General features: G+C 42.5%; 1 protein-coding gene and 1 long non-coding RNA gene across 3 annotated transcripts in view; one reads left to right on the forward strand and one right to left on the reverse strand.

Moving 5' to 3' along the window:
- Positions 1-529: 529 nt before the first annotated feature.
- On the forward strand, positions 530-21563 carry TMEM19 (transmembrane protein 19). Of its 2 annotated transcripts, XM_077913848.1 has the most exons (6): positions 530-769; positions 2001-2114; positions 14615-14752; positions 15136-15390; positions 15891-16100; positions 17436-21563. In XM_077913848.1, exons 1-6 carry the CDS (start codon positions 640-642, stop codon positions 17597-17599), a joined length of 1011 nt encoding a protein of 336 aa, XP_077769974.1. In that variant the 5' UTR covers positions 530-639; the 3' UTR covers positions 17600-21563. The 2 variants fall into 2 exon arrangements, with proteins under 2 accessions (XP_077769974.1, XP_077769975.1); XM_077913849.1 differs by lacking the exon at positions 2001-2114 and having other exon boundaries at positions 535-769.
- LOC144323428 (uncharacterized) overlaps positions 4707-22350 on the reverse strand; it is a 50060-nt gene continuing 32416 nt past the window's right edge. Inside the window, exon 4 of the long non-coding RNA XR_013388864.1 lies at positions 4707-5950. This is a non-coding gene — a long non-coding RNA (uncharacterized LOC144323428). The remainder of the gene's footprint in view (positions 5951-22350) is intronic.

Here is a 22350-nt window from a genome sequence, read left to right on the forward strand (position 1 = left end):
TTCTCCCTCTGCCTGTGTCTCTGCCTCTCTCTCTCTCTCTCTCTGAGTCTCTCATGAATAAATAAAAATCTTTGGGGGAGGGTAAAAAAACATTGCATGGCATGAACTCTTTTAAGATAAAAAAAGTACTCCATTATGCACGACGTGGACTCTACAGGGTCTAAATCCATCTGCGTTCCTTTTCTTCTATTTCCACCCTGGTGGTGAAGCCCTTCCGTGTCCGCCCGGACCCAGGGCTCCCGGGGCTCCCCTGCTCCCGCCCCGACCCGGGGGGCTCCCCCGGCACCTCCTCCTCTTGCCCCCGCGTGCCCCCGCGCCGCCCCGCCCTCCAGCGCTCACGTGAGCGGCGCGGCGTCCTGGGCGTCCCGGGCGCTTGCGCAGGAGCGGCGCGGGCGGGGCGGGGCGGGGCGGGGCGGGGCGGCCGCGGGGTGTGGGCGCTCGGCCGCTGGGGCCCGTGGACGCTCTCCCGCCTCCGAGGCGGCGCGCCAACCCCGGGGCCGCGGGGCGCAGGCGCAGGTGACGGCCGAGCCCCCGCCCGCAGCCGCCACCCCCCGCGGGTGATGCGGGCCTGGCCTTGGCGCCCCCGCGAGCCCCGGGCCGGCGACCCCGCCCGGTGAGTCGGCCCCGGGCCCCGAGCCCATGTCGGACGCCGCCGGCCGCGCGCGCACGCGGTGCCTGAGGATGATCGCCCACGTCGCGCTGCTGAGCCTCGCGCTCTGCATCTCCCTGGCCTTCTGGGTCGTGTCTCTGACCGCCAGCACCTACTACGGTGAGCAGCGGGGCCCCGGGCGCCCCGGGCTGCGGCGGGGCTGGGGGCCGGGCCGTGACCCCGGGTCGCGGGATGCGGTCCCGCGGGGCTCGGCGGTGCGGCGCCGCCTCCCCTCACCCCAGGGCGTGACCCCGGGCCCCGGATCGGTCGCCTTACCCCCCCCCACCGCACCCCCAGCCTGTGCTCCCTCTCTAATAAGTAAAATCAAACAAAAGAGCCTTTCATAAATGCTGCTTCTGGTAATACTAGTTAAACCTGTTTCAAAGGACATTTTTAGGGACACCTGGGTGGCTCACGGTGGAGCACCTGCCTTCGGCCTAGCGCGTGACCCCAGGTCCTAGGATCCGTCCCACGTCGGGCTCCCTGCAGGGAGCCTGCTTCTCCCTCTGCCTGGGTCTCTGCCTCTCTCTCTGTGTCTCATGAATAAGTAAATAAAATCTTTAAAAAAAAAAAAGGGATCCCTGGGTCGCTCAGCGGTTTAGCACCTGCCTTCAGCCCAGGGCGTGATCCTGGAGACCCAGGAGCGGGTCCCAAGTCGGGCTCCCTGCAGGGAGCCTGCTTCTCCCTCTGCCTGTGTCTCTGCCTCTCTTTCTCTCTCTCTCCCCCTCTCTCTCTCTCTCTGTCCCTCATGAATAAATAAAATCTTTAAAAATAAAATAAATAAAAATTAAAAATAAATAAAGCAGAAGCCAAGGTTCTGGATTTTTATGTGAAATCTCCTAACCTTTAAGTATTGATTCCCGATGGTTTGAAAACATCATGCTTGGCCAAACAGAAGAAAACCTCTGTGGGGTGGATGCAGCCCTTTGGAAAGCTCAGTTCCTAATTTGTTGAGTGCAGGTGCGTAGCCTGTAAGAGTGATACTTCAAAAAAATAAAATCTCTCTGAAAGACAGAAAGAATGATAACTGGATCCTAGTAAGAAAGTAGTTTGCTCTGTACAACTCTTGCGATTTAATACGTGCCTCTTCCCAAACAATGGGGAGCTACAGATTCATCTCCAATCTCCAGATACGTAGGAAACATTGAAACTTGGACGGAACCTACGTGGTCATTCCCCAGAAGGATTGTCTCTTTGGTAAACATGCAAGTCTCAACATAGCCCTTTTGCTTTGGTGACTTTGTCTCAGCTTCCCTGCTTACCATAGTGTCTTAATCGGGAACGCAGTTATCAAGGCTTACAGCCAAGACTCACCTGTGTGGGCTTCACACAATTTGTTCTAATTTTTTAGGCAATTTACAGCCTATTTCTCCTTGGCGTTGGCTGTTCTCTGTCGTCGTTCCTGTTTTGATCGTCTCCAATGGCTTTAAAAAGAAAAGTCTAGACCACAGTGGGGCCTTAGGAGGTATGTTTCTCTTTTGAATGTTTCTATAATAAGTGTTTGCTTCTATAATTTACACTCATGTTTTCTAAATTCTGAATATATAAGATCATAAACCCGGTTATGTATGTTAGACAACAATAAAGTTATTTACTGCTCAGCATTCCTGTTGTGTCAAAATTTCAGATACTGATACTCACTGCAGTGTACAGATTTAACCTTGTTATTGATACAAGTAGATTAATAGGATACATTTTTTTGAGTTCCTTGATTATTCTGTTCTTTTAGTTATATTATCTGCAGCAGAAACATGGGCACGCTCCTGTTAGGTGTACAGTAGAGAAGCTGTTGGAAAGAGTCACTCTTGAAAATTGCTATTAGAAGCCTCCAGCAAAGTGGTCCAAGCTAAATATCCTAGATTTATTTTTCAGAAGTGAGTTAGAAATAGGCCAAGTTTTTGTTATTTTAGGACATATTTATTTATTAAAAGATTTTATTTATTTATTCATGAGAGAGAGAGGCAGAGACACAGGCAGAGGGAGAAGCAGGCTCCATGCAGGGCGCCCGACTTGGGACTCGATCCCGGTCTCCAGGATCAGGCTGGGCTGGGCTGAGGGTGGCGCTAAACCGCTGAGCCACCCGGGCTGCCCAGGACATATTTATTGAGCGCTCTGCTAGAGACTAGGGTTGTGGCTGTGAATAAGGACAAGGCTTCAAGTTCTTACGGAACTTTTATTCTTTAGAACAGCTAGGTAATAAAATACATAAAACTTGATATATAATGATAATAGTTCATGAGAAAAATTAAGATAATAAAGTGTGTGTGTTGGGGGATACAGGTGTTCTTTTGTAGATAGGGTCAAGCATAACCCTTTTCTCTAAGGAGGTAGTTTGACCCAAGACCTGAAGAAGCCAGCAATGAGAAGGTCTGAGAGAAGCGTGTTCCAGGCTAACAGAATAACGTGTGCAAGGACCCCGACCTACACCCTGGCCTGTTCAGGTGTGAGAATAAGGCTCATTTTGACTGGAAGATAGTTAATGAATGAATGAATGAATGAAAAGAAAGAAAAGAAAAGAAAGAAACTAGAGAAAAAAATAAAGATGTAGGCAAGGACCAGGTAATAGGGGGCTTAAGCGGGACACAGTTAAGGTGTTTTTTTTTTTTTTTTTAAGATTTACTACTTTAGGGCAGCCCAGTTGGCTCAGCGGTTTAGCACCGCCTTCAGTCCAGGGCCTGATCCTGGAGACCTAGGATCGAGTCCCACATTGGGCTCCCTGCATGGAGCCTGCTTCTCCCTCTGCCTTTGTCTCTGCCTCTCTCTGTGTGTGTCTCTCATGAATAAATAAATAAAATCTTTAAAAAAAAAAAATATTTACTTCTTTATTTTGGAGAGCAGAGAGTGCATTGGTTTGGGGGAGAGCTCATGCCAAGGGGGCGGAGGGAAGGTAAGAATCCCAAGCTGACTCCCCGCTAAGTGAAGACCTTAACGCAGGGCTGGATCCCAGGACCCTGAGATCATGACCTGAGGGAAACCATGGCATCTTTACTTGCAATTGGTACCCTCCAAGGCCTTGGGAAGAGCCCTAGCAGTGTGCTCTCGTGGTCCTGTGGTTTTGTAAACTTTACAAAGGTGGACATAATTTTGTATTCTTTTTTAAAATTTTTTTATTTTTTTTAATTTATAAGCTTCAGGCCCTTTGAAGCCTTGACCTACCTCTTACAGGTTGCAGTAAGAATAAAATCAGGTTATCACTATACAGTTATTAGCTCAGGGGCACCTGGGTGGCTCAGTGGATTGGATGCCGACTCTTCATTTCAGCTCAGGTCATATTCTCAGGGTCCTGGGATTGAGCCCTGAATTGGGCTTCCCGCAGAGTCTGCTTGTCTCTGTCCCTCTGCTCCCCCACCCCACACTTGGCGCTCTCCCTCTCTCTCTCTCTCTCTCTCTCTCTCTCAAATAAATAAATAAGATCTTACAAAACTTCTTAGCTCAGAGCACAGACATAGCCAACATTTATTGGGTGCTTGTTACTATTATGTACAGTTCTTCAGAAACATGCTAATTCTCTTCATAATTGAGAAACATCTTTCAAGGTCTTTTTTTCCTTCTGCGGCGTAGTTGAGAATTGCAGTTAACCGACATATTGACATTCTTACATCTTATCTTACCATATAATGGATACTAGGAATGGTTATGATTTATCTACTTAGCAAATGTTCATGCTGTGCATACTGTGTACCAGGCACTGCTGTTAGCACTTTGAAAGTATTCGCTCATTTAGAGCAAATAATTTGAACCATCTCTATTTGAATATGATTATACAGAGTTATGCTTTATAAAAAAAAATAGCCTTTCTCCGGGCACCTGGGTGGCTCAGTTGGTTATGCGTCTGCCTTTGGCTCAGGTTGAGGTCTCTGAGTCCTGGGCTGGAGCCCCTGGCCCTCGGGCTCCCTGCCAGCAGGGAATCTGCATCTCCCTCCCTCTCCACCCCTCCCCCCTGCTTGTAGGTTCGCTCTCTTTCAAATAAATAAATAAATAAATAAATAAATAAATAAATAAATAAAAATATGTTTATTTTTTAATGTCCTTTCTCGGGTAGTCTTGCCTTGGTTTTTATTGTTCTTGACCCGTAGAAAGAAGGGTCCAGTCCTTCTTGAAATTCTGTCTTCCTGTGGTTTCTGTGTTGTATATTGCCCTGCTTCTCTTCCTTTCCTGATCTCTACTTTTCTTTTTTAAAGACTTTAGTTATTTGAGACACTGAGCAAGCAAATGAGAGAAAGAGCACAGGCAGGGGGAGGGGGAGTGGGAGAGGGAAAAGCAGACGCCCTGCTGAGCTGCCCCCCACACCACTCCGGGGCTGGGCCTAGGGACTCCCAGATCCTGACCTGAGCCAGGGGCAGCTGCAGGCCTGCGTAACCCCTGAGCTACCCCAGGACACCCCAGGACTCCGCCACTTCAGTCTCTTTCCTGCCACCATTTCCTTTGCTGCCTTCTAGCCCTCTCCGCCTCTCCTGGCTAGCTTGATGTAGAATGAGAAGGTATGTATTTTGAATCCTGGGACTGCCACTTGCTGTCTCTGTGAACTCTACCACATTTCCTGACTCCTTGGATCCTGAGTTCCCTTCACCCCTTATGAAATAGTTCTTAGGGCTTATTGGTGAGGGTCCAACAGGATAATGTATGGGACATCTTTTTACACTGTAAGGCTTTATATAAACATTCGCCATTAGTGACTTAATCTGCTTTCACCATGTTATAAACTCTTTGAAGACAGGGAGTGCATCTTCCGCTTCTGTGTCCCATGCTTTGAATAAGTGCTCAGGAAATATATGTATATTGATCATTTCATTCCATGAATATTGGTATCTTTTATTGAGAGCGGTTTTTTTGCCCCTTAAGGACAAAAAACTGTGATGCTAACTCATATTATACACAGTCCTTGGGAGTACTTCCTGTAGTAGGACTACAAATTACGTAAGCTCTCAGCATTGTACTTTTCCATCCGTACAATGAGAGGGAATGATTTTATCTACAGCATTGACCTACTGTGAAGAGTTTCCATGTGAAAAGTTTAGCATAGTACCTGGCACCCGGAAGCATTTTATGAATGTTACTGTTACTGTTCACCTCCCATGACTGCTGTTCACAGTCCTGGGCGTCTCACCGTGGTTTGCTGTGTCGTGCCTTCAGGTGCTTGGGGTTGGGGAGAGTTTCCAAACTTCCTCAGGATGCGGGTGTTCAAGGAGCCCCCCGTGACACAGGAACACGTACCTTAGTGTTGATAGAAGGGACAGGGCTTGAGGCAGTGCTTAGATGGGCGCTGAAGTGAAAGTCTCTGGTGTCTTTGAGAGATTATTTCTAGAATAAGGAGAATCACATGGGGGGATATATGGAAAAGTGATTATAAACCGTAAAGCACTGTGTAGATGATTTGCTCCAAGGAGGTGTCATACAGTCTTTCATTGTGTTCTTTGAACTCACTATCTGCCATCAGATTTTTGACTTGACAAATTTAAATATAATTCCACTTACGAAGACTCTTAGTGGCTTACCATTTTTTTCTTTCATTCATTCATCCATCCATCCATCCATTCAGCAAATGTATAGTTAGGGTCTCCTGTATGCCACACACTGTTCTGGGCACTTAGGATTTCGTAGTAAACAAAATGGATAAAAATCCCACCATCAGAGAGCTTACAGGTTAGTTAGGGGACAGAGATGATAAAAGAGATGGGTTTGAGGCATTTAATCCCTATAAATAAATGCTGTAAGTGTAGTGAAAATGCACGCAAACGGAGAATTATCTAGAAAGCCCAGTGGTTGTGCTTCATTCTCACAAGAGTGGCCTTACCTCTTTTGGGTCACCATAGTTAGATCTGGTGTTCAGTCTTTCTGAAATAGAAGCCTTGTTTTGTCAGGAACCCAGTTGACGAAGACCTAAGAAAACCAGTTTATGTTGTCACAGGCACTGGTTTAGGCGTCAGAATGCCACTTTGTCCATCTGATAAAATAGAGACTAGTCATGCTGCCTGGCTGGCTGTCAGTAGAGTGTGATTCTTGATCTCAGGGTCGTGAGTTCAAGCCCCACATTGGGCTTAGGGGGCGTACTTTAATAATAATGATAATAATGAAGTATATCTTTTAAATATATTTATAGAACTAGTCCATTGCATGCTCTGTTGAAGTCAGGCCATATTAGAAGTCAGCTTATAACTATAAAGTTTTTTTGGTGAGTACTGAGTCTGGGAAATAGTCAATATGTTGCTGGCAGGCCAGGTCTAGGATCTGGAGGGGTCCCACAGGACTAGCCAGCAGAGTCCCTGGCTGCAGGATAGAAATCAAAGGTGAGCCAGCAGGAGGTGAAAGCAGAATTTATTGAAGATGTAGAAAGAGTGCTGGTACAGTGTCTGGGAGACTCAAGAAAAGAGAGTCACATCTTTGTCCGGGGCCAGAGGTTTTTACTGAGGTCTGTGGTCCATCGTGTGTTAGAACAAAGGTGAGGGCCTAGGTGTTATTCCTTGGAGTCGGGAGTCTTGGCATAGATGTCAGATGCCAGGTGGTCTAGAATATGCATGTGATGGCTTCCTCGGGTCATTCTCACCTTGTCCTTCCTTAGAAGTTATCAAGTCCAGAGAAATCCTTGACTCCTGTCCCTTACAAAGAGGACATACACTGTTTGCATCATGAGGCACGTATAAGGTGGGAGTTTAGGTCCTAGCAAGAATAGAGGAGAAGGAGCAGAAGCAGATGTTTATGGAGTCCTTCAGTTTCCTGTGTCACATACTGCCAGTCCTGAGGTCAAAGGGTCCCATCTCTTGTGCAGGATTCAACAAGTTATGCCAACTTCTGGTTCTTTGGCCATCATGTTCTGTATTTTGGGTTAATGACCCTTGTGTTGATTCCCACAGCCTTGCTGTAGGTAGATTACCTGTGATAACACTTGATTCGATTTGAACTTACTAAATTTTAAAATTCTAGTCCTGCCTTTCCCTTTTCTGATTCTCAGGGTTATTATGCCTAGGTCACCTTAGTTGAAATTTATGGTATAACTCTACACCTGCTATTAGAGACATTTGTAGACTGTGTTTTACTTCCGCATATGGCTCTGTTAAGTTCAGAATTTACCTATTTAAAACTCAGGAGACAGCCATAATTCTTGAATCTTGAAGTGCTTTGAGAGCACCCTGTTGTGCATATCAGCTCTTACCAGTGACCATTAGACTCCAGAGGGAGATGGAATAGATAGGAACTCGAGATAGCAGTTACTAATTTAAGAGTTGAGAGATAGCAAGAAGTTGCAAAAAAATAACCAAGATATTTTTAGCCTACATGAAAAATATCATTCTTTCACAGTACATTGACTTCAGTTTACTTTCTCATTCTGAACCTGTCATCAACAGGAACACTGATCACTTCACGTGGTATTTTAAGGCAGCTGAAGTAAAAAGGATGTAGATGATTTGCAGCATTTCAGTGTAGGGTGTTTTAGGGCCATCCTACCCTGTGTTTGTTTAAAGACAGTGGAACAAATTGTTGACAGTGACTATCTGTAGAGAAGGGATGAGAGGATGGGGGTGCACAGACACATTTTGATTTTTACTATGTATACTTCATGTTTGTGGCTTTCCCCTCCAGTAGTCACGTGCTACTCTTGTAATACTTTAAAACCAATTGAAAAGAAGTGATCATTGGGTAACAAATCATATTTATCATTAATATTGTTACAATAATAGTATTGAATTACAAAAATAGTGTTGCTGAGGTTTTACTATCGGAGCTGCTATTATTACCAGTGATATTAGTAAACATTTATGAAAGGCTTCCGAGATCTGGCTAATATAATATACTGTAAAAATTATCTCATTTTGCTTTTCACAGCAAACCAGCGAGGTAGGAATTGTTGTTAATCTAATTTCACCAATAAGAAATTGAGGCTTTTTTCTTTTTGAAGATTTTATTTGTTTATTTGAGAGAGAAAGGAAGAGCAAGAGAGCGAGCGTGAGTGGAGGTAGGGGCAGAGGAAGAGGGAGAGGGAGAAGCAGGCCCTCCTTGAGCACAGCCCAACACAGGGCTCAGTTCCAGGATCCCATGTTTGCCACCTGAGCAGAAGGTGGATGCTTAACCCACCGAGCCCCCCAAGTGAACCAAGAAATTGAGGTTTACGATTAGGTAACATTTAGTCAAACTGCTGTAAATTAAGGAACCAAGATTGAACTCCAGAGCTGAAGTGCTGTATTAGTATTTCATATAGCATTACGCTATTGCTTGCACTTTCAATTAAAATGTGCTAAACTGGGGATCCCTGGGTGGCTCAGCGGTTTAGTGCCTGCCTTTGGCCCAGGGCGTGATCCTGGAGACCTGGGATCTAGTCCTGCGTCAGGCTCCCTGCGTGGAGCCTGCTTCTCCCTCTGCCTGTGTCTCTGCCTCTCTCTCTCTCTCTCTCTCTCTCTCTCTCTGTGTGTGTGACTATCATAAATAAAAAAAGAAAAAAAAAGAAAAAAATAAAAATAAAATAAATAAAAATAAAAATAATAAAATAAAATAAAATAAAATGTGCTAAACCTGAGTAACATCCCAGTATTTTGAGTGTCTCTGGATAGATCAGTCAGTAAATGTATCAGTAGTTGTGGTACCTGAATGTTGAACTAACCAACAGAAAGAGTTTCTGCAGAAATAGAAATCTGGTCCCCTCTTCTATTATTTAAGAAAATACTATTTAATGGTTAATACCTGTTTAACTTCGAGCAGCCCTGGTGGCTCAGGGATTTAGCGCCGCCTTCGGCCCAGGGCGTGATCCTGGAGACCCGGGATCGAGTCCCACGTCAGGCTCCCTGCATGGAGTCTGCTTCTCCCTCTGCCTGTGTCTCTACCTTTCTCTCTCTCTGTGTCTCTCATGAATAAATAAATAAAATCTTAAAAAAAAAACCTGTTTAACTTTCTATTAATAATTTTGTTTAATGTTTTAATAAAAATCTTTATAGAACAAAATTGAATGTTTATCTTAAGAGTTACAGAGACACAAAGAGTTCTTTGTTTTATTTGTTTTAATTTTAACCAGTCTCCACCTTCAGCAGGGGGTTTGAACTCATGACCCTAAGATTAAGAGTTGCATGCTCTACCGACTGAGCCAGCCAGGCACCTGAAGAATGGAAATTGTTAATAAAAGTAAAAAACTAACTTAATAAAGTTAGGGATGGAAGAATTTGTACTTAGAAATACAAGCAAAAAAAAAATAATAATAAGCAGGCAGCCTAGACAGAGCCACACATGATAACAGTGGCTCAGTGTGGTTATCACAGTCTGAGAAATCGGTCCCCAGCCCTAAGGGCCAGATGAATTTTTTTCAGACCTCCCGTACCCTAAACTGCAAATTTAGACTTGAAGCAGCCACAATCAAGAGAGCCTAATTACCAAAGAATGTAAATTTCTTGAGTGCCACTGATCCGAGCGCTCAACAGCAGAGTTAGCATGTTCTCTCCCCAAAAGGAGGACTATAAAATTATTATTTAAAGGGTGCTTATAGGGGTGTCTGGCTGGCCTAATCAGTAGAACATGTGACTCTTGCTCTTGGGGTCATGAGTTCAAGCCCCACATTGGGCGTACAGCTTAACTTTTTTTAAAAATGTGCTCATAAGTTGGAAAGAACACATACAGAATGTGGCCTTTTATGTAAAGAAAATAAGAAACATGGCGTTATATATTCTTTATAAAAAGAAACACGGGAATGATAAACTAAGAAACAATAGAGTTTGTTATCTACAAAGAATAGAGGGAGAACAGAATAGAGAGAGCGGGGCAAAGGGACCTGGGAGGAAGTGACCCTTCTCTGAGTATGCTGTGTAAGTTTGACTTTTGAGAGCATGCTAATGTTCTGTGTATTTAGGAAATAAAATAGTAAGGATGGGAAAAGGGGAAATCCAAAACTGAACGCAAACTAAAGCAGATGAACCCAATTATATTTTAAATCAGTACTGTGAACACACTGGAGGGAAAAAAGGAAAATTTACAAACATAGCATTTAACTATATTCCTTCGATCTTGGATGAAGGGAAGGGGAGACTTGCAATCCCTTAGGATTAAAGTAATTACTAACCAGAAGCTTAAATTTGTCGTTCTGCTACTTGTTTCTCTAGGTCTTACACTTTTTTGTTCCTCATTTTTTGTATTAATGTCTTCTTTTGTGTTTAATTTTTTTGTAATGAAATTTTTGAATTCTTTTTTCATTTCCTTTTGTGTATAACTATTTTCTTTGTGATTACAATGACAATTAATTTAACATCCTAAAGTTACAATGTTCTAATTTGAATTTCTGCCAGCATAACATTGATAACAAACTCTCTTAATTTCTCTCTTACTTTTTTTTTTAAGATTTTATTTATTTGAGAGAGAGAGAGAGAGCATGAATGGGAGGGGCAGAGGGAGAAGGAGAGAGAGACTCTCAAGCAGACAACACGCTGAGCGTTGGGCCCGACACAGGGCTTGATCCCAGGACACTGAGACCGTGACCTGACCTAACACCAAGAGTTGGATGCTTAACCAACTGAGCCACACAGGTGCCCCTTTCCTTTACTTTTGAAAAATAGTTTGCTGAATATAAGCTTCTTGTTTGACAGGTTTTTTTTCTTTCCTTTTCACGCTTTGAATATATCACCCCCATGCCTTCTGGCCTCCAAACTTTCTGATAAGAAATCTGTTGATAATCTTTTTGAGGATCCCTCATATGTGATGAGTTGCTTATTACCTCTTTCTGCTTTTGAGATTGTCTTTGTCTTGGAACAGTTTGATTGTCCTGTGTCTCAATGTGACTTTCTTTAAATTCATTCTACTTGGAGTTTGCTAAGCTTCTTTCTTGCATGTTTATATGTATGTCTTTCACCAAACTTGGGGCGTTTTCAGAAAAAAAAAAAAAAAAACTTGGGAAGGTTTCAGCTGTTATTTCTTCAAATAATTTCTCTGCTCCCTTTCCCCTCTCTTTTCTCCTTCTGGGATTCCCACGTGGGTGTTTTCTCCTTGATGGTGTCCTTTATGTCCCTCAGGCTCTGTTCACTTCATTCTTTTTTCTTCCTATTTTCAGACTGATGAGTTCCATTGTTTGTCTTTAAGTTCATTGATTCTTTCTTGTGCTTGCTTATATGTGCCTTTGAATATCTACTGAATTATTTCCAACTCCAGTATTCCCTTTCAGCTTCTCTTTAGGTTTCTCTTTATTAATATTTCCACATTGTTCTCTTGACTTCATGTCTTTAGTTATTTGACCATGTTTAAAAACAGTTGGAAGTCTTTGCTTAGTAGGCCCACCATCTTGCTCTTCTAGTGACAGTCTCCATTGATTTTTTTTTCCCCTTTGAATGGGCCATACTCTCCTGTTTCTCTGTATGCCTTGTGATATTTTTGTTGAAAACTGGATATTTAAATCTAATCATGTCAGAGGCACCTTGATGGCTCAGTGGTTGAGCATCTGCCTGTGGCTTAGGTCATGATCCCAGGATCCTCAGATTGAGTCCCACATCGGGCTCCCCACAGGGAGACTGCTTCTCCCTCTGCCTGTGTCTCTCTCCCTTTCTGCGTCTCTCATGAATAAATAAAATCTTAAAATAAATGAGTAAGTCTAATAATGTGGTAACTCTGGAAATCAGAATTTCCTATGTCCCCAGTGTTTGCTCTTTTTGTTTTGTCTTGTTTTTGATTATTGCACCGGTCTCTGTGCCAAGGATCACCCTGAGGAGTAAACCTAAGACCTTCACAGTCTTTTCTGAGCCTACACCTTTCCCTGGGTATGCACTGGGACTTTCTGATTTTCTCTACAAATGCAATTTCTTTTGAATGTCCTAGCCTTTAATGACTTGCTCTCCAAAGGAGAAAACACAGAAAAATGAGGGGGGGTTGGCATTGAGCCTTTAAATCCTTTGGAACTCCAGTCAGACAAGAAAGGGCTTGCAACAGTGGGGGAGGCGGTGGTGGAGTGCAACAATGGCTGCCAGCCTCTGTGTCTATAGCTCCATAATCAGAAGCAGCAATCGATCAGAGTATAAATCCTGATATTTGGAAACAAAGTCCTTCTTGCCCTGAACTGGCTCCCGTAAGCTGTGTGCAGGCTGCTCCTGCAACTCCTGCCTGCCTGCCGTGGTGCTGGGAGGGTAGATGGGTGGCTGGTGCACCGTTAAGACCTAAAATTGACCAAAATTAACTGCCGTTTCCCTTCCAAGCATTCCCTTAAGGTCATAAGCCTTCAGTAGACTGCAGAGTTTCCAAACAGCTGTGTCAGACAGATGCGCCAGCCCAGGTGTTGTCTAGGTGGGAAGACATTTCCTAGCACTCCCTACTCTTCTGTATTCCCAGAATCCTCAGTCTCATTCATTTTTACAGGATTAACTAACCATTGTGGTAATAGAAACACGGGTACTCTCTTTCTTCAAGCACCAAGTTTTACTCATAAGAACTTTTTCTTTCTTTTTTTTTTAAGATTTTATTTATTTATTCATGATAGACACTCACAGAGAGAGAGAGAGAGGCAGAGACACAGGCAGAGGGAGAAGCAGGCTCCATGCTGGGAGCCCGATGTGGGACTCGATCCTGGGACTCCAGGATCATGCCTGGACCAAAGGCAGGTGCCAAACCACTGAGCCACCCAGGGATCCCTCCTAAGAACATTTTCAAATTTTGCAACAAAGGCTTTTAAGGATTTTCTGAGTAATTGTGGCACGGGAAGGGGGGTGGAGGGTGGAGAGGGTGGGCAGAGAGAGAGGGAGAGAATCCCAAGCAGGCTTCATGCCTAGCACAGAGCCTGACACCTGGGCTCAGCTAACAACCCAGAGATCATGACCTGAGCTACGCAGGTGCCCCTGAGTAATTTAAGAAGCTAATTCCAGTGATGTGCATTTTCTCTATAGGATTACCTAGAGGGGGGCGCCCAGGTGGCTCAGCTGGTTGAGCATCCCACTCCTGAGTTTGGCTCAGGTTGTGACCTCAAGGCCTGTACTAGGCTCCACGCTCAGGGGGGAGTCTGCTTCCATCCTTCTCCTGATGGAACTGTAGGTATTATAAGCCTTCCTTGAAATTGGTCACTCATAGAAAAATGAAGGATGTTCCTTTTCTTCTTTGCCCAAGTAAAAGAAACAAATAAAAAGTCAAAAAAAATTTTAAAATCACATTCACAGAGCAGGCCGGATGGCTCAGCAGTTTGTCACCACCTGTAGCTCAGGGCCTGATCCTGGAGATCCGGGATCGAGTCCCACATCAGGCTCCCTGCATGGAGCCTGCTTCTCCCTCTGCCTGTGTCTCTGCCTCTCTCTCTCTCTCTGTGTCTCTCATGAATAAATAAATAAAATCTTAAAAAAACAAAACAAACAGGGGATTCCTGGGTGACTCAGCGGTTTGGCGCCTGCCTTTGGCCCAGGGTGAGATCCTGGAGTCCCGGGATCAAGTCCCACATCAGGCTCCAGGCATGGAGCCTGCTTCTCCCTCTGCCTGAGTCTCTGCCTCTCTCTCTCTCTCTCTCTCTCTCATAAATAAATAAATAAATAAATAAATAAATAAATAAATAAATAAATATTTAAAAAAAAAAACCTTGTGTTAAATTATTTAAAAAAAGATCACATTCACAGAAAATACTCCATTTTTTAATTCCACATAAAATCCAGGATTATTTTCTTAGATTTACATAGTAAAACACAGCTGAGAAACACCATCTCCATTTTCTGACATAGTTTATAAGGCTCAACAAAAGAGCATGTGAAAATTTTGAAAAGTATAAAAAGCTAGCCTTTAGGTAGAAAAAGAAGATCCAGGCTATGGGGGTAAAACGTAAAAATAATTCAATTAAATCAAATCAACATTTAGTTTACTGTGTGGTAATATCTGAGTTGGTAAAAAATGAAAATGTATTGGAGATGTACATTTCAGGTTATAATGTGAACAATAACTGAAAAAAAATCCCATTCTTTTCTTTCTCCCCATTCTTTTTTTTCACAGCGTTGATGTATGGACTAAGTATAATTTTGTGTATATATGTGTTTCTTTCAGGGCTTGTGGTTGGATTTATCCTAACCATTGCAAATTTCAGCTTTTTTACCTCTTTGCTGATGTTTTTCCTTTCTTCTTCAAAACTCACTAAATGGAAGGGAGAAATAAAGAAGCGTCTGGATTCAGAATACAAAGAAGGTAAACTGAATTATGTTTGACATCACTTAAAATAGTAATCTTTATTTCATCCTAAGACGTTATAAGCTAATAATCGGAACATGTTTAGACTGTTGAAACAGATAAATTTTATATAAGAATAACTAAGTAGTGGCCTAATTTAGCTTATCATCATTTCACCACAATAATAAGTAAAGCAGAATTTTAGAAGCATTAAAATCTATCATTCTAAACAATATAGAAGGTAAGCAAAAGTACCATCCAACTTTTAGTTATTTTTAAAATTTTAGTCATTTTTCTTTCTTTAAACTTTAAAATACGTTCGTGTAATGTAATGTAACTGCATGATTTTCCTTTGAGGAGAAAACATTTCTTGTGTTTTTTATCCATTTGTTCGCGTGTAGGTGGGCAGAGGAATTGGGTTCAGGTGTTCTGCAATGGGGCTGTGCCCACAGAGCTGGCCCTGCTGTACATGATAGAAAATGGCCCCGGGGAGATCCCGATAGATTTTTCCAAGCAGTACACTGCTTCCTGGATGTGTCTGTCTCTCTTGGCTGCACTGGCCTGCTCTGCTGGAGACACCTGGGCTTCAGAAGTGGGCCCGGTTCTGAGTAAAAGCCCGCCGAGGCTAATAACAACCTGGGAAAAAGTTCCAGTTGGTGAGTCTTTAAGTTTCTTTAAAAAACAAAATGCATGGAAAAAAAATCTGATTTATTGTGTTTCTTACTTAAGAGCCTTTTAAGAATTTTAGTCAGTCTCCCTAATTGGAAAACTGCTGTCGGCTGTTAAATTGGTGATAATAGTATTTACAGAAAATGTTAGCAAGTCCTAGCTAATCTAGAAATGCAAAGACGTATCAGTAGGAGAGGAAAAGGAAGAGAATGAGAGAGTATTTCTTGAGGACCTGTTACGTAGTTAGTGCTTTAACATATACCTCACTTCCGTGTTACTATTATCAACAACTGCTGCTGCTGCTGTTACACTTTTTGTCGTCGTCATCACCTGCCCTTAAGTAGACTATGGCCTTTGGATTATATGAAAGAGAACCTTTTCTTTGAATTAGTCTTGATAAGAGAGGTTCCAAAATTTTTTGCTTTCCTTGATTTCGTGTGTTTGCTGATTGTTAACTAGATTATTTTCTGTCTGTATTTTTTTTCAGGGACCAATGGAGGGGTTACAGTAGTGGGCCTTGTCTCCAGTCTACTTGGCGGTACCTTTGTGGGCATCACCTACTTCCTCACACAGTTGGTCTTCGTTAATGATTTAGACATTTCTGCTCCCCAGTGGCCAATTATTGCATTTGGGGGTCTGGCTGGATTACTAGGATCAGTTGTGGACTCATATTTAGGAGCTACAATGCAATTTACTGGTAAGACCTTAACTTTATTATTATGAGTTATGGGTGTATTAAATGGGAAAGAAATATGGGGGAGAAAACCTTGGCAATGAATACAATCCCAAAGACAGGAACTTGAGAGGCCAGGAATGACAGGATAGAGTCTTTCCTACAATTTTGATTTTTAAGGGTTTTGTATGTGTATATGTGTGTGTGTGTGTGTGTGTGTGTGTGTTAAATTAATTGAAAGAGAATTAGTCCCACTGAGCAATGAGTAGAAGCTGTTCAGGAAACACATGCTTTTGCTTTGGGGACTTCACCTAATCCCAGGGAAAGCAGAACATTTGGGATCAGATCATTTTTAATGCTCCACCTTCCGTTTGCTTTCCAAGCCCATTTGAGAGAGAATGATTATATGACTCTGTTCACATACGACCTGTTTCTCTACTGTGACATAATGCTTTCTGTCCCCACTGAATTTTTAGTCCAACTCAAAATATGTGGGAGAGTTGGTTTTCCCCAGAATTTTCTAGGCTTGGCTTCTGAGGCTCTCCTGTCACTTCAGTGTCCTGACATACTGTGGTAGGTGTGTATTTCCTCCGCACTCTGACCAACCGTGTTTCCTCCTTTGATTCACAGTGAAGAGGCTGGGAGTTTGGAGTTTGCCTGTGTACAGTCCTTCCAGTTCTCTTCATGTGCCAAGATAATATACTTGCCCTTCTGCTTTGCTCCCCACCTATCAGAGTGTTCTCTCAGATTCATTTGTCTTATCTAAATACTAAGGAGGAAGCAGTCTGATCTAAGTTCAAGCTAAGGTCACTAATGACACACGCACACACACACACACACTCTCCCTATGTTTTTGTTGGTTGGTTGATTTTTGTAGAAGCCTAGGTTTTATTCTAAACTGGGCTCTAACTGGGGAAGTTTCTGATCATGTTGAGTGGGTTGAAAAAATGTTGGCTGTGGGAAAGATGTGTGCCTCCCCTGTGCTGGACCCATGCTGGATCCTGGGTCGCCACTGCCGAGGCTGAAGACTCGACCCTTATTCCCAGGGACCTCGCAGGTTGGTCTTAGAGGCCTAGTATTCTAGTTTCATGCTCTCTCTGCTTTTCATGTCCTTCCTTCTTCCTGTGAAGGAATTCCAGCAGTGTTGGGAGAACAGTATCGAGGTGTACTCAAAAGGACATTTCAAAAAAGTCCATTGTAATCAAGGGTTCCCTATCTCACCATATAATTACCCACTGAAGTCAGTTAATAGGTCCTGAGAGTCTTTCAAAGATTATATTCTTCAGAGGAGAAAAGCTAATCTGTTTTTAAGTCAAGTCATTTGGACTTTGCACTTCACTTGCTGCTTTTCCCCTCCAGGTTTAGACGAAAGCACTGGCATGGTGGTCAACAGCCCAGCGAATGAGGTGAAGTACATAGCGGGGAAACCCATTCTTGATAACAATGCAGTGAACCTGTTTTCTTCGGTCGTTATTGCCCTCTTACTCCCAACTGCTGCTTGGGGTTTCTGGCCCATGGAGTGAACTTTTTTTTCCCTTTACAAAGGTTGAAAACTGTGGTAAAGTCAGCTAAATTTGCAATTCCAAGTTTCATCCTAAGAAGAATAATTGTAATGGCAAAGAGGAAATACCAGCTCTTCCCATATTCCATTGTGATGAAATTCCACATTTTTCCTCTCATTAACTCCTCTGTAACAGCTGACCTCTTTGTAGTGAAAGATATGTGTGCATAGACCTTATTCATATTTTTCTTCTGAATAGGGCTTCTTAAGCAATGAAACTATAATGTCCCTATATATTGCTGAGCTGAAAGTTCCTACGTGGTAAATATAAATTTTGTTTTGTTTAAACCAGTGTAGGGACTAAAAGTATAATGCCACTAGTACCAGTTGCCCAAATTTTAGTTTTGGGTAATTTAAATTGATGTGTGTGGAAGCCTGAATAAATGTAGTCCTGGACTTCTTCCATTACTTGCTATTTCCAGTTGTGAAAAGTGTGGAGTTTAAGTTCTTAGTATGCTACTCCACATTTGTTTTTCCTTCCTCAGGGTTAGAATGAAAATAAAGTATATGTCTTTTTCATATGACCATTAGAATGCACGAAAAAATTATTTTTAAGTAAAAGTGAAAGAGATTTATCTTCTATCTAAAAAAGTGCACCTTACATTTCAGTTGATTTCTGAGCAGAAATTATTCTGAATTCAATATTTGTTAATGTATTTTCTAGCCTTCTTTGAAATTTGTATAGGAATCTGTTTTAATTTGGCATCCTGAATAGTTAGAGTCACTGGAAAACTATTGTAATTAGTTTTTTCGTTTGCTACCTAGAATTCATTGGAAGATGCTATGACTTCTATTCTGAGCTTAAGTTATGCTCTCCTGTACAATACAGACTCAACTAAAATGAATTCTACTTTTCTGTTTTATCCTTCACTATAATTTACTACTGTATGCTAAAGGAGTTTGATACGGTATGGATTATTTTGCTGAAAGTATTTAAAAATATTTCTTATGTGGTTTCCATACATCTCCCTCTGAAAGAAAAAGCAAGCAAGCAAGCGAGCAGTTGACACCCTAAACCCAGGCAACAGAGGAGATCTTAATCATTGGTTTTCACCTTTGGGCGTACATTGGAATCACTGAGCATCTTTTCAAAGAAATACTTGTGTCTGGGCTACACTTCCAAGGATTCCAGTTTACCTGTTCTGGGGTAGAGCCTGGGTAGTAGGACTTTTTAAGGGCTTGAGCTTACAACCCTAAGATCAAGAGTTGCATGCTCTCGGACTGAGCTAGCCAAGTACAGGGTGTTTTTAAAAACACTTGCCAAGGCCTCCTCTAGACCAAGTAAATCAGACTATCTGAAGGTAAGGCCCAGCATAGGTTATTTTTAGAAAGCTCTCTAGGAGATTCTAATTTTAGACAGGTTGAGAACTACTAAATCAGAATGTCCTAAAGCACTCTATGTAAAAGAAGCTTCAAAAGAGTGGGGTTTTTCCTTTTTATGCAGACAACTGTTAGCAGCAGCACTGTATGCTGTCTTGATGCATTAATAGCTTCTGGTAATTATGCCGTGTCCTATACATCACTTAACAGATCATTGCTGTGTCAGTTTGTGATGCGGCCTGCTTATTCCTGTAGCTGTCCCAACATGCTTTTTCTCTTTTCCTGGTAAGTCAGCCTCATGACAAACCATGGAATAAAAATATTTATTGCAACTAATTTTGGGTTTGGTAAAATCACCGTATCATTAGCAATTTTGGGAAACACTGCTTGACAAGCCTTCTTCAGAAACCTAGGGCTAATTATGTTTTGGAATCACAACTTTCAGATTTTAGAAAACTATAACAGGAGATACATTTTACTCAGACTTCCGCAAGAGTCTATGGTAGCCCCCATTCTCAAATACGCTGTTTCTATGGAATGTATGAATCGCACCACTACATGTGATGACTGAAGACTATGAAGAGCCTAAGGTCAGGTCAGTTTTGTCACCAAATTTAGGGAGAAACTGTTTTCAGAGCTTTTTTGGATATGAGAATTACAAGCAAAGAATTGTGACTCTTCTTAAATGTAGATGTATTTTATTGTAGCATCCTTTGTAATTGGATATTTAACTAGTTCAATCTGTTCTTCCCCTTTACTGAGTGAAACTAAAATAAACGTCACTTTATTTTTAAAATAAAAACACTTGGGCAGCCCAAGGTGTGATCCTGGAGACCTGGGATCGAGTCCCGCATCGGGCTCCCTGCATGGAGCCTGCTTCTCCCTCTGCCTGTGTGTCTGCCTCTCTCTCTCTCTCTATGTCTCTCATGAATAAATAAATAAAATCTTTAAAAAAAAATAAAATAGGGCAGCCCTGGTGGCGCAGCGGTTTAGCACCGCCTGCAACCCAGGGCGTGATCCTGGAGACCCTGGATCGAGTCCCACGTCGGGCTCTCTGCATGGAGCCTGCTTCTCCCTCTGCCTCTCTCTCTGTGTCTCTATGAATAAATAAATAAAATCTTTAAAAAAATAAATAAAATAATCTAATCAAATCAAATCACTTTCGGGGAACCTGGTTGGCTCAGTCGGCTAAGCGTCTACCTTCAGCTCAGGTCAGACTGATCTTGGGGTCCTGGGATCAAGCCCTGCAGTGGGCTCCCTGCTTGACAGGGAATCTGCTTATCTCACTCTCCCCCAGCCCCTCCCTCTTGCTCATGTTCTCCCTCTCTCTCAAATAAGTAAAATCTATAAAAAATAAAGTAAACCAAAAATAAATAAAGACACTTTTGTCAGGGCGCCTGAGTGGCTCAGTCTCTTAAGCGTCTGCCTTTGGCTCAGGTCATGATCCCAGGGTCCTGGGATCGAGTCCTGCTTTGGGCTCTCTGCTAAGCGGGGAGCCTGTTTCTCCCGCGCTCTCTGCCCCTCCCTCCCGTTCATGTTCTCTCTCTTTCTCTCCCATGTGCACTCTCTTGCTCTCTCTTAAATAAAATCTTTTTAAAAAATAAATAATTATGGGATCCCTGGGTGGCTCAGCGGTTTAGTGCCTGCCTTCAGCCCAGGGCGTGATCCTGGAGACCCAGGATCAAGTCCCATGTCAGGCTCCCTGCATGGAGCCTGCTTCTTCCTCTCCTGTGTCTCTGCCTCTCCCTCTTACTGTGTCTCTCAGGAATAAATAAATAAAATATTTTTAAAAAATTATTAAATAACCATACTTTCATAGAATTCCATGTAACAGTTCATAAAACAGTATGTCCTGCCTACCTAGGCAGCCCAAAGGTGTACATACCATTTCTTAACATACTGTTATGCAGTAGAGGAGAGGAAGGTGTGGGGCTTAAGGCTTTTGAAGCTTTTGAAGGAGACCTGAAGACTTGAAGGAGTAGCATTTGATGATGCATCGGGACGTACCAGAGAACAATGAATTGCTACAATAAGTCACTCCATTCTTTCTCATTACTTGGGTTACGGATGCCTCAGACAAGGTGCAAATATCTTTCTTGTTTCTAACTCCTGTATATGCAGGACGCTGGCTTCAGAAATGCCAGCCTCATCCCAATTAGATAAAGACAGTATGGAGAAAAATCATGCAAGGTGAGCTATCCTAAACTGCCTCCTGTCTATAGTATGGACAGCTGCCCCCAGTTATGCATAGTGGGTACGCTGGAACCCAATCATCTGATGTCCCTGGTGTTTCATCTGCTTTTCTAATGTCATCACAATGAAAAAAAAAAAAAAAACACATTAGCCATCAAATTTCAGGTGAATTTACAAGCTTTTAAAGATAAAAACACAATTATGCAGCTAACTTGTTTAGTCTAATGGAGTATCTGTTGCTGTAATTCCAAAAGGTCCTGAATATTTTAAAAAGATATAGGTGTTCAGTATATGTTTGTTAAATACAAGTTGTTTGACTGTAATCAGTGTTTCCATCAAGAGTCACTGAAAGTTGATAATCAGGAACATTTTTATGGAGGAAAATCAAAAATAAACCAGTTTGGCTACCTGAATTTCTGAGCGCTGTGATGATTCCAACATTTCTCAATTGTGTGATGCGCTATTAATGGTTTTGGAACTGAGTCAGGAAATGATAGTAAGGGCAAGGATCCTAAATTGTTCTCTCTGCCAAGACCAGACATGTTAACTCTCATTCATCACCGCTTTCAAAATGTATTTTGTATATGTGGCAACTCTTTTTTATGTTTGGATTTTTTTCTTTTTGTTTTTTTTACATTTATTTTTTATTTTTCTTAAGTAATCTCTACGCCCAATGTAAGGCTTGAGCTCACAACCTCAGGATGAAGAGTCTCATACCCCACTGATTGAGCCAGCCATGTGCCCCAGATTTTTCTCCTTTTTTAAATATTTAATTGCTTATGTAACACACTGAATCTATTCTTTTAATTTTTTTAAAAGATTTTTAAATTTATTTTTATGAGAGAAAGAGAACGAGCAGGGGAGGCAAAAAGGGAGAGGGAGAAGCGGACTCCCTGCTCAGTGAGGAGCCAGACGTGGGGCTCGATCCGAAGACCCTGAGATCATGCCAGAGCTGAAGTCAGACACTTAACCAAGTGAGCTACCCAGGTGCCCCTACACTGAATCTGTTCTTTTTAAAATATTAGAATATTACGGCAACCCTGGTGGCCCAGTGGTTTAACACCGCCTTCGGCTCAGGGCGTGACCCCAGGGGCCCCGGATGGAATCCCATGTCCCCATGTCCGGCTCCCTGCAGAGAGCCTGCTTCTCCCTCTGCCTGGGTCTCTGCTCCCCTTTCTCTCTGTCTCTCTCATGAATAAA

Source organism: Canis aureus, chromosome 11 (genome assembly GCF_053574225.1).
Source record: "Canis aureus isolate CA01 chromosome 11, VMU_Caureus_v.1.0, whole genome shotgun sequence".
Taxonomy (NCBI): Eukaryota; Metazoa; Chordata; class Mammalia; order Carnivora; family Canidae; genus Canis; species Canis aureus.